At 45.5% G+C, this 13034-nt stretch overlaps 1 protein-coding gene across 1 annotated transcript in view; it reads right to left on the minus strand.

Moving 5' to 3' along the window:
• Window positions 1-13034, minus strand: part of LOC102510773 (formin-2) — a 286001-nt gene that overhangs the window by 251341 nt on the left and 21626 nt on the right. The window contains 1 exon segment of the mRNA XM_032491868.1: window positions 3529-3695. Within this exon segment, the coding sequence (XP_032347759.1) occupies window positions 3529-3695 (167 nt within the window).

Consider the following 13034-nt stretch of genomic DNA (forward strand, 5'->3'; position numbering starts at 1 on the left):
AGAATTTTATTCAAGAAAATACAGAGCACCATATACTTCTGTCCTTATAATATTTTCCTCCTAAAACTGACTTGTCTTCTCCGTCTCAGTAAATGGCACTACCATCCACCCAGCCACTTAAAATCAGAACCAAGGGGCCGTCTCTGATTTCCTTTTTCCATTGCCCCCATTCGAGACCCACCAGAAGAACCAGCAGCTCTGCCTCCAGAATCCACCCCACACCCACTGACCCTCTGTCACCTCCACCACCACCACATCTCGCTCCACTCCTGCCATCGTTCCCTCTGGTGTTCCAGCGTCTGCTTCTGCCCCTACACAATGCTGCCCAGAGACCAGGCCACGAGATCCACGTGCAGTATGGAACAAATACGTACTTACCCCGCACAAAGCCTTCCAAAAGCGCCCACTTGAAAAAAAAATCCATTTTCCTTCCATAGCAACCTGCCATGGCTCCTGGGGCCTTTCTGTCCTCATCTCCCAAAACGGCAGCTACACAGCCCTGCAGGCTGTGCTCTGCTTAGGTCAGGCCTGCCTGCGCTCCCTGGGCCCTGCGCACCTGCCCCGGGCTTCCCAGAATGACCTTCCCTCAGACCTGACCTCATGGCTCCTCACATTACATGTGAGACTTGCTTCCCTCCAGTCACCCCCCCAACTCCCATTCACTGATCACAGTACTTGGGTTTATTTCCTTCGTAGTGCTTATTAGAATCTGATGGAAGTTCATTACCTATGCTTTCATTTTTGTTTTTGTTTTTTATCTGTCTCGACCCACTGGGAAGAGGATATAGATTTCAGGAGAACAGAAATCATATTTCTCTTGCTCATTAATGTAACTCTGGAGCCTACAACACTGCCTGGCATGTTGAATGAATTCAGTAAACATCTGTGAGTGAATTAACATTATCACTCAAAGCTCTTTGCCTTTCAGTATTCTTGAGATTTTAACCTAGTCAAAATGTGAGAGAAAATGTGAAATCCTTTCATCTTTTCTATAGCATTTCTAAAGCACAATCTTAGGCCCTAAAAATGTATGCAATTCCATGGACCTAAATCAAAAGGGTTGACTGAAGTAGGCTAAACCGCATGAGTAAGGTCTCCAGATCAAAACTCTAGTGCTGTAATTATGAGTGTGGACAGAGATGAAGCGGGGAGGGGAGGGGGAGGTTTGTTCTCAGGGAAGGGAGCAAAGCTAGGGTGGGGAGTGCGCCGGTTGTGAGCTCCTCCCACAGGGTGTTCTGTCTCAAAGGGCCACTGCCTTGAGAGAACTGTTGGTTAGAAGTCCTCCCAGCAGCGATTTTCTGGAAACCAGCAGAGGGGCTAATTACCAGAAACTTCTCTCCCTACAGAAAAGTGCCTTCCTCCCCACTGCCCTGCACACACCTCAGTTTACATAACTCTCTGTGCTGTTACCTCTGCTGGGCTTTGGAGAAAATTCTTGACTACGCGTACTGTAAAGGCACATTTCTGTGCTGAAATGCTATTTAAGTGTACGAAATAACGTCTGTTACTACAGCACCTTTAATTTCATATTTGTTTTGGATTAGGTTGGATTAAGTTTGAATTTGGTAGAGAGGAAGAACAGAGCCAACAAATACAGTAAGGAGAAAACGCAGTCACAAAGCCGGGGAAAGAAACTCCCTGTTCTGAGGAAATCTCTTCACACCAGCGTAAGGGACTGTATGTGTTTTGCTTTTCAGCCTCTATGCCACCCCCAGGCGCCATCCAAAATGACAAGTGGGAGGGGTCACCAGTCTAACACAAGAATGGAGTGAGGTGGGGGGCAAGAAACAGACTGTTTCTTGATTCAGCAATTTAAAAACGGAGGAATAGGATTATTCTATTCTTTTCAGTTTATTCCAAGTCCACATTTATTTACTAATAAGACTATTTCTCTTCTTTTTTTTTAAATTTTTTTTCGGGGGGAGTAATTAGGTGTATGCATTAATTTTTAGAGGCGGTACTGGGGACTGAACCCAGAACCTCATGCATGCTAAGCGTGTGCTTTGCCACTTGAGCTATACTCTCCCCCAAAGACTATTTGAGCTCTAAGGGAGGAAAATGCAGTCAACTTGGGAACAGTTTTAATCAAAAAGCAACTGTTAGAGGGAGGGTATAGCTCAAATGGGAAAGTACATGCTTAGCATGCACAAGGTCCTGGGCTCAATCCTCAGTACCTCCTCCAAAAGTAAGTAAGTATATAAACTTAATTATCAACTGCCCCCCCGAAAGCAAGTGTTAGACATGGCTAGTGTTTGCCTTTCTCTGTACCATATTTATTTCACTTCCTAGTTGCAAACAGATATATCCCCTAGAATACAGCTCCATAAAGCTTTCAGCCCACCACAGTCCCTGGGTTCTCTCTCTGTAATAACACACACCTCTCACAAAGGAAAAGGGAGGAAAAAAATTTAATTGTTAATTCTTCTCATAGAAGAAAAAGATCTACCGAGCAGTGATTAGCTGCCACGTCATAAATGAACAGACAGGTCACTCGATCAGTCTTAAGAAGAAGGCTTCACAAGTCACAGTACGTCCTGAGGAATCTCCTTTCATGTGGGAATCATCAAAAAGATCTCACAATATTTTATGTGACTTATTTCCCTAATACTGAAAGGAGACCACAGTTGTGATGGGGAAAGCAGAGGAAGAAGGAAAGCAGGCACATACATTTTATTACTTCCTGTCACTTCCTGATCCCAGCCAGGGCTCATTCCCATTGTCTTCCAAAACACACATTATCGCCCGTCTTGTTCAACAGCACGTCCACGGAGAGGAGACCGGCGCCAGAAGCCCTGAGTAACCGGAACTAACCCGCGTGGGTGAGAGCCAGAGCTCTGCCTCCCAGACACCGGGCGCCACACGAGTGAGCCAGTTTCCTCACGAGAACGCCCTAGGTGAGAAATCTTACCCACGTGGGTTTAGATGCACACTCATCACAACCCCCAAGGTCACACACATACCACACACCTGAGAAAGGTCAGCAATACTCTGGCCTGAAAACGATAATCCAGCTGCTCTGTTATTCATTATGAATTACGAAATGGCTTTGGAATTACTGTTCGGCAGTATTAACCCTCCTGGTGAAAGGCAGCCGGGGGGAAAGCAGACAGCGCTGCTTCGTGTCACTAGTCAGTACACAGACGAGTTATGAACACACTGAGATCGCGTTCCGGGTCCTGGGAAACCCCCCGTCCCCGGGGAACACAGCTCTTGCCCTGTGGAGCTGCTTCTGAGGGCACGTCTGTGACCAGCAGAGTCAGAAATACTGGCCCAGAACCACCTCAAAACCATCGGGCTAGCAAAGTGTCAAGAGTGGCCAATCTGTTAAGAAAAGGGCGTTTGGCAAATGTACTGATGAAAACCCTAGTGAGAAGGGGAACAAACCAGCTGAGTGGCAGAGGGGAGGAGGGCCTGCGTCACATACGGGTTTTTAAATTATAGGCTGATTGGGGCCGACACACAGCACAGCTGCTGTTCCCGCTGCGGTGGGCCTTCGAGCCAGTGAGTGCTGTGGAGTCTCCTACTTACGTCAAACGGAGCTGAGCTGGACTGGGCACTCTGCCCGCACGGTTCCCTGAAGCAGTCACTGAAAGGAAGGAGGAGACCCATGGCAATGATCCGTGAGCAAAACTTCTCCGCTTCTTCTGGAGGCCCGTTCTCCTGCTGGCTGAACAGCTTCTCCAACAGAGTTCGCCCTGCAGGTGAGACACAGTCATTAGGCGGGAGCACTGGCATGTCCCCTGGCTCAGAACTCCCCTGAGGAGAGAGGCCAGCAAACAGCCTGCGAAACACTGTTGCCAAGGCTACGGACTTGCATAGAGAGAGAACTCTGCAGTCAGGCCTGGGACACTACACGGGACAGGGGAGCTCTGGTTCACTCCCCCATCCTCCAAAACAACTCCTGCCCCACAGAAGGATGAGCCCCGTTATGGGCCCCGCATCTTCTTCCATCTGCAGAAGCACCTGACCTTTCAGATTTCATTCGAAACCCTCCTCCTGCTCTGTGTTAACCCTGCCCATAGCTCTCTGAGGAAGAAGTCAGTAGCCACCACCATTTGGGCTAAGAAATGTCAGTGGCTGACATTCAGTCTGGTGCGTGGCAATGGGGAGGGGGAGGAATGAAGTAACAGGGAGGCAGGCACCAGCCTCCGAGAAGGGGAGAGGGCTGGCCAGAAGAAAAACTCACCCCGAAGAGGAAAATGACAGAAACTCAAATTTTTCTCATATGCACCTCAAAAACATAACTCTAGGGTAGGTCTACACAGCAGGTTTTTAATTATTTCCCTAAAAGAGACAAGAAAAGAGAGGCACAAGGAGAGGAGGACACCGGCTGAGGACCGGGGCCCACCTGTCCCACGGTTCTTGGTCCCGGTCCTGGCTGTCCCTCAGACTCACCGGGGAGAGCAGGATGAAGGGGACGGGGACTCAGGCATCAGCACCTCACTGGTCACCAACTGATTCCAACCTCAGCCAGAGCTGAGAGCTGCATTTCAGAAACTACTCACTCTGACTTATCATCCTTCGGGAAGTTATTTAGCTGGCTTCTGCATTAATCACCTACAGTAAAAGAAATACGTCTCTCGGGTCCGTCCAGGGCCACCCAGGGGTCACTCAGCCCCAGCCCCGCTCCCGCCTGCCCTCCCACCAGCAATCAGTCCTCAGACTTAAAGTCACTCATCAGAAAAGCCTCCAATGACCCCCTTCCACACTCTCATGGCACCCTTCAAAGACCCTTTGTGTAATTAATTATTTTAGTCCATTATTTGTGCAATTATTAATTTAGCGTCTGCCTTCCTTACTAAAACCACCTCTCTGACAGCCAGCACACATCCTGCAAATCCGGCCACTTGCACATACGAAGTATCAAAACACATTTTTAGGATTTCTGAATGAATACAATGCCATGATTCTCTGACGAAGATTCATTCGCACCATGGTCGGAAGTGTAAATGGTCAGCAGACTCTCTGCACAGGGCCAAATCGTAAATATTTTACACTTTACGAGCCATGCAAGGTGTCTGCTGCATATTCTTCTTTGGCTTTGTTTTGCTTCGTTTTAACAACTCAAAAAATGTAAAAAGTGTTCTTAGCTTGGTGCTGGGCAGAGCCAGGCCCAGGTCTGTGCATCAGTCACAATGTCGAAATTTCAAACGTGTAAATGCTCAGTTCTGTGCAGGGTAGGAGCCTGTGCAATTTTCGTGCCTCCTCCCAGTTTAAAACAAAACTAAACTCCCAAATCTACCTGTGACATGTAGAACGTCAGAGCAGGGCGAAGGAGCTGTTCTCTCCACTCCTGCAGGCCACTAGAGAACACTTGTTGGTCTCCCAGGACTTTTCTAAGGAGAAATGAAAGATTTTTTTTCCCTACAGAACTTAAGTTTGCCTGCAAACCTGACTGGACCTGAACACCTAGGAAAGCACATCCCTCAATCCTCAGGTGGTTAATTATCACGACAGCGCACCCATGTTACACACCTTACAGCAGGCCGGAAAACAGCCAGAGAGCTAGTGAGTTCTTTTCTGAAACTCAACATTGTATATGACAGAAAACAAGGGAGACAGGACTTGGCGCGCACGCGTGTGTGTGTTCGGGAGCAAATAAATGTGTGTTTGTATATCAAGCCAAAAACTATCAGAAGTGGCTAGGGAACAGAGTGGAAGAGGGGGAGTGCAACCCCAGAGCTTCCGTTCCCTGAGACGCACACCCCCCCACACCCGGGCTCCTCAGCCACAGCTCCCCCCGGGCCGGGCCATCTGTGCCGGGGGCGGTCCAGCGTGCCGCACCCCGACCCAGACGCCCGGGATGCCCGCAGCCCCGCCACAACTCCTCTGGTTCTAACAGCCCGATGTGTCTCCAGACAATGCCAAACGTCCCCTGTGTGGCAAAATGGCCCTGGGCTGAGAACCCTTGCCCTAGCCTCTCTGAGGGGAAGTCCACCTCTTCGCATTAACAACAGCCCGGCTGTCCCGGGGCCTTCCTCTTAACAGACCTCTCAGTGGAGACATTTTATGTCAAACCCCACCTGTCTCAGCGACCAGAAGTCAGTGGTGATCTCTGATCCCCACCCGCACTTTCAAATGGTTTGACTCCTTCAAACCGATCAGCTCCCTTGAAACTCTTGCCACTGGCAAGACCCCCTGCCATCCACAGACTTCTTGTCCTTCCCTTCCCTTCACTAACCCTTCACCTCCTGACTCACTGCCTTCGTTTCCACCTCGACTCCTCTCATCCTCGTCACGGACACTCAGGGAGATAACTCACCTGTGACCTTGAATCCTGCGTCCTGAGCTTCCCCCACCCCCCGCAGCAAACCGTTCCAGTGCCCCTACCAGCACCTGCCCCGCCTGCGCGAGGCCAACGTCCAAGTTCACTCCCACCCTCCAGGGCTCCCCATCACCCTCAGAGTAAAGCCCTGACTGAGGAGCATCCTGGCTGCCCGGCTCCTCCTGCTCCGCCCACTCCAGGCTCCCCTGCCGGCCTCCTCCTTCTCCAGCACCCTGACTGCCCCACCTCGGAGCTCCTGCACCAGAACATCCTTCCCCCAAATACCTGAATGACCCACTCACCCACTGTCACTTCATTCACGCTTCTGCTCAGTCGTCACTGCCGGAGAGGACGTCCTGACCACCCTGTCGCCCTTTTCCCCTTACTCGCCTTCGCCCTGCAGAGAGCTCAGCCCTTGAGTTTAGGTCCATCTGGGGCCGACTCCTTCCCATGGAGGGAGACCCCGTTTTAGCAGATGCGCTGTTTGTTTCCCCACTTTCCCCAGCGCCTCAAGGAAGGTCTGGCACAGAGCAGGTAATCAATTAATCTTCAGTCATAAATGAATCCACATATGTGCCAATGCCTGGAATGTGCATCTAATCCCTGACCACCATCCTTTCAGCTCTGAAGACAGAATCCCCTCTAAAGTTCCGCCCCTCCACATGGAACTGGGATCAGTCCCTCTCACACCATGCATCCTTCCCTCCTGGCCAGCGTAAACCCCGGGTTCCCCCACAGCAGCCTAACCCTTCAGACACATCAGCCCCTTGTCCTCTCTCCCCATCAGGTTCGCCTGGGAAAACCACAGTGCATTCCAGCCTAGCCGTCCACCTTCTCTTTGCTTGTATGAGCAACTCAACATCGTAAAGAAAGACACACGAGCTGCCTATTTCCACTTTAACATCTTGACTGTAAACCTAGTTAAGCCCAGCACTGCTCTGCATTCTCTGAGCTTCCAGTCTCCTGCAAAACTGTATAACTTTCTCCCCCTTAACCCACTCTTTCCAGTGATGAGATGATGATCTCAAATAATTTACTGAGAAAATAGAAGAATCCAGGGCAAACTGTACATATGCAAAACACTGACCCCGCCCCACCTTCTACCTCATGGTGGGCACTCCTGTTCTAAACAAAAGCAAGTTCTTCCCTTTGTGTTCTGGATCATATTCCGTGTTGCACACTTGGAACTTCACTTCTTTAGCCACTCCCTCTCTCTCTGAATCATGAACCTCTCCTTCTTTGCTAGACATTTCCAGAATCACAAGTACATGCTTAATTTTATGAAAAATCTCCCTGAGCCCACATCCCTCCCTACCCCTAGCTACTGTCCCATTTCCTGGTTTCCTTTTACATCAAAACTACCAGCTAGATCATCAAAAAGTCTACAAATAAATGTTGATGAAGATGTGGAGAACAGGGAACCCTCATACACTGTAGGTGGGAATGTAAACTGGTGCAGCCACAATGAAAAACAGTATGGAGATTCCTTAAAAAACTAAAATAAAACTACTTACTATATGATCAAGAAATTCCACTCCTGCATTTATAACCAGAAAAAAACAAAAACTCTAATTCTAAAAGATACATACCTCCCAGTGTTCATAGCCACATTATTTATAATAGCCAAGGTATATAAGCAACTTAAGTGTCCATCAACAGATGAATGGATAAAGATGATGTGATACACACACACACAGACACACACACACGATGGAATATTAGTCAGCCATAAAAAAGAATGAAATATTGCATTTGCAGCAATGTGGATAAACCTAGAGAATAATTAATGCATAAATAAATAAGTCAGACATTGAGAAAAGAGAGATACAAATACTATCTAACACTCAGATGTGGAATCTAAAAAATAATACAAATGAGTGTATACAAAACAGAAACAGACTCACAGACATAGAAAACAAATGTGTGCTTACCACATAGTGGGGGGAGGGACAAATTAGGGGCGTGGGGGTAACAGATACAAACTACTATAAATAAAAAAGATAAACAACAAGGATTTACTGTAGAGCAAAGGGAATTACACCCAGTATCTTGTCATAACCTATAATGGAGTACAACCTGCAAAAATACCAAATCGCTGTGCTGTACACCTGAAACTAACACAACATTGTAAATCAACTATACCTCAGTTAGAGAAGACAACTGGCTGGAATTACCTATACCTGCTACCTCGAGCCCCTCACTCTGGACCCAGCCCACTCTCATCTGACAAGTCTAATTTGACTTCCATCCCCACAAAGTAACAGAAACTGGTAGCCAGCATGATACCAAAAACACTTGTGTGTTTATCTTACTCAATTTCTTAATCTCTCCAAGAACACTTTCCCGGCATCTTCCTGATGCTGCCCTCTGTTTTCTCTACCTCCCTGGCCACTGTCTCTCAAGGCCCCTGTACTGGCTTCTCTATTAAATGTTAACATGTGAGTGCATCTGGGCTCATCCTATGGCATTCTCCCCACTCTTCCCATATCCTCTCCTGTGGTCTCTCTCAGTCTATACTCCTCTCTATAAAACTGGGCAAGCTTTTGTGACTGCATCAACTACTAGACTGCGGCAGAAGCAACATGGTGCTTAGAAAGCATGAGACAGCTCTGTGAAGATCCTCAAGGCTGTAGCGTAGTAACAGGAGGCCTGGGGAAGAAGATGAGAGTTCAGAGAACCACCAAACTGGCAGTGAGATTTCTTCCCCAAGTATCCCTCAACCTGGACTCAAGGACCCAAAACCCAGAAGTGGGTATCAGCACTGACTGGGAAAGAAAGCTTTAGGGGACAATCTGACAATGTGTGTCAATAATCTTAAAAATTTCACCCCTTGACCCAAAAATTCAACTTTGGAAAATCTATCCTAGGTAAATATTCAGGGGTATATTCAAAAAGTGATGCATCACAGGATTATTGTGAAGATTAAATGAGAAAATGCATGTAAAGTGCTTAGCACAGTTCCTGGTACTGTAATAAATGGACTGTTACTAGGGGAAAAAACATGAAAGAAACTAAAATGTCCAACAATAAAGACAGATTTTTTTAAAAGATAGCTGTATATATATGATGGAAGGATAAATTTAGGAGTTTGAGATTTGCAAATGTTAACTACTATAAATAAAAATAGATTAAAAAACAAATTTCTTCTGTACAGCACAGGGAACTATATTCAATATCTTGTAATAACCCTTAACGAAAAACAATATGGAAACGAATACATGTATGTATATGTATGACTGGAACATTATGCTGTACACCAGAGATTGACATGTTGTAACTGACTATACTTCAATTTAAAAAAGAGAGTATATATATAGATGATGGCCTACTATACAGCCATCAAGTCATGCTATTATAGGAAGAACTTAATTAATGTAAACACATTGCTATATGGAAAGGAATAAGAAAAGTAACACTCAACAGATATCACTGGGGAAGCCAGCGCACCAGTCGTCACTGATAACTGATGGGAAATAAATAAAGCATTTAACCTGCCTTTCCTGGTATGAACTGTATTTTGGGGTAATAAAACGTACCTAGTGATTAAAGAAGTTTCCAGTACAGAAAAATTCCAGCCAAAAAATGCAAAAAAAATGACAAAATTAGAAAACTGCAATCTATAATGATTCACTTAATGAATAGATGGGAAACACATGAGAAAAAGATCAATTGAAAAATTTGCAAAGAAGAGATCAAACTGTCATCTCCAAACCTACAAGTCCTTCACAGAGTCAACACAATTGAGACAGGCAAGCACGGTGAGCCTCTTGATGGGGGTGGGTTATAAAGTGCACAGCGCTGCCCATCAAGCAGACGTGCTGTCCCTCCAGGAAAAGAGGAGTGGGGATTGAGCACGGGTCAAATCATGTCAGATTGGACCTAACCTCTTGTCTCGGGTATCAGAGAGTTCTGTGAATGCGCTGATTAACAGATAACACTAAATAAATTCTATACGCGTTCAGTATAATAATGACATTATGGCATAATAAAAAGTACATTTTTGAGGTGCATTCGTAAGTATTTGAGATTAAAATAACTCAAATTAGTTCATAAAAGAAGGGTGGCGGGTTGGGGGAGAGAGGGAGACGAAGCTATTATGGCGTCAATAATACTGATAATGATTGAAGCTGGGTACGTGGGACGTCATCGTACCTCTACTTTTATGTATGATCAAATTTTCACAATAAATATCTTCAATCATGCTACTAAAAAGATTTAATGACACGGAAAATATGTCAGAAATATTATGTGAAATAATCAAGATTACAAAGCTCAGCAAGGCATGCTCCTGACTCTGCAAAAATAGCAGACGTGACTTCGCTTATTGGTCACACCACTGTGATGAGAACATGGAAAGTTTTCCTTGTTTCTAGGAACTGCACACTAGCTGGACTGCACCGATCTCCCTTTCTGACCAGTCAATGTAGTTTGACCAGAGCAGGGGGAGTGGACAGAGACATGACCTTCTGTTCTGCTTCCTACAGTTGATGACCGGGGATTTAACTGGGACCCACTGGCCCTATCAGACATCAGATGTCCTGCATCTCAACTGGGGAGAATAGGCTGACCTAAAGTTTCTGAACCAAAGCTTATTTCTTAACTGAACAAACTAGTTGGCTGTGACCAGGAAACAGAGGCCCCTGGGTTCCCTCTGGCACCCCCTTCCCTACCCCACCACACACCCAACCCTGACACCCAGTTCAGGGGGCCCCCCAACTCCTGGGCCTTCTACTCTGCTCCTTGGTCAAAGCACCTGTTTCTAGACTGGATGTGTCAATCACACTAACTAATGAAAATAATTGGCCCTAGAATATGCATAAGCATAACTTTTCTAAGTGCTCTGCTATTTAAACCATTTTACTTCATATTTTCATTCATTATGTAATTAACATTTACAGAGCTCTTACTACATACAAAGCAGCATTAACAGGTTGGTATAAACTCCACAGGCACCCAGGAAGCACCTTCTGGTGAATCTACGACTGCAAGTACGTGAGCAGGAGAGGGGTGCAGCTTCTCAGGCTCTCCCTTCCCCTGCCCCTCCCTCCCTTCCTCCCAATAACAGAAGACCCAGTGGGAGGGGCAGTCTTTCTATTCTTCAAACCCAGCCTCCAACTGTCACTTTATAAATTAGGAAACACAGGCCCAGGAATGCTAGGTCACACTGTCTTTACCTAGGAAAGCTTGTCTCACTAATCACATACATCACATACTTAATGGATGGCTAAAGAAATCTAGGGGAGTTCTTTCTCTTTTTTTATAGAATGGTGTCCTTTCTGCCCAACCCTTTCCACTGTAAACATCTGTCACTAGACTCCATGAAGCCATCCAGGCAAGGCAGTGCAGCATGGGCAACCAGGAGCTTAGGCTGCGGAGCCCCTGCTTGGGGCCTCCTGATGCTGCCACCGCCCCAGCTGTGGCCTCAGACAACTGACTCGACCCCTCTTAAGCCTCAGTTTCCTCACCTATACCTGGAATAGTCATTCTCCTTACCTCCTACGACAGTTTGAAAAATTAAGTGAAATAATTTTTGTAATGGGCTTAACACAGTGCCCAGTAAATGTTACCTATTACCTTTCTTTTTCCTCAAAGGCTCTGTACTTGGATAAATAAAAATTTGTCTCAACTTAATGGAAGTCATAAGTAAATAATGGAATCATAAGAATGTACCCACAATCTAAAAGAAAAAATGTAAGCAAGGTTATCACAGATTAAAATATCTTCAACCATCAAGTGGTTATTTTTTTACATTTAGTGTATGTTAATTATATCGACAAGGTAAATATTTATGACTCTCCTTGCTAGAATCCCTAACTTCTGTTTAAAAAAACGCTTTCATTGTCTGTTTTACTATTTTATTAGATTCATGCTAAAAATAATATTCACCCAGTGACAGTCAGGGAACTTAGTAATCATTAATGTTCTCCAATTATTTTATTTCTGCACTAATTCCCTCTCCCTCCTCCCACACACACTTACAAACTATTAACTTTGGCACGTGGAATTGCTTTGCAGGCTTAAGCTACAGTTGTCCCACAGCATCTGTGGCGGATTTGTTCCAAGATCCCCTCAGATACCAAAATCTGCAGATGTTCAAGTCCCTTATGTCAAGTGGTTTAGTATTTGCATATTACCTATACACATCCTCTCTTAAACTTTAAATCATCTCTGGATTACTTAATAATACCTAATACAATGTAAATACTCTGGAAATAGTTGCTGGATCCAGCAAATTTAAGTTTTGCTTTTTGGAATTTTCTGGAAAATTTTTTTAAATTTTCAGCCTGCAGTTAGTTGAATTGGTGGATACAGAAAACCTACGGATACAAAGGGCCGACTATATCTATAAATACTCCTCTAGCCCTGCTAAGCAAACATCACAGGGCTAGATAAACATGGTAACAACAGCCAGGGGAAAATCCAGAAGGACCATTTACCATCACAACACATGCAGTGATCTTGCACAATGAAGTAAAATCATCAGTCCCTGCACTGGAGTGCTGTTGGGTGGAGAAGCAGGGACACCAGAAAAAGCAAAAAACCTTCTATATGAGCAGAACTATACAATGTAAAAGGCATATCCACACCTATGGTCAGCTTTGTGAAGCAGAGCAAGAATTTATCATCATGATTTAACATGGAATCCAATGTTCACAGCAGCACTATTTACAATAGCCAAGACATGGAAACCACCTAAATGTCCATCAACAGATGACTGGATAAAGAAGTTGTGGTATATATATACATATATATACACAACGGAATACTA

This window comes from Camelus ferus, chromosome 11 (genome assembly GCF_009834535.1).
Source record: "Camelus ferus isolate YT-003-E chromosome 11, BCGSAC_Cfer_1.0, whole genome shotgun sequence".
Classification (NCBI taxonomy): domain Eukaryota; kingdom Metazoa; phylum Chordata; class Mammalia; order Artiodactyla; family Camelidae; genus Camelus; species Camelus ferus.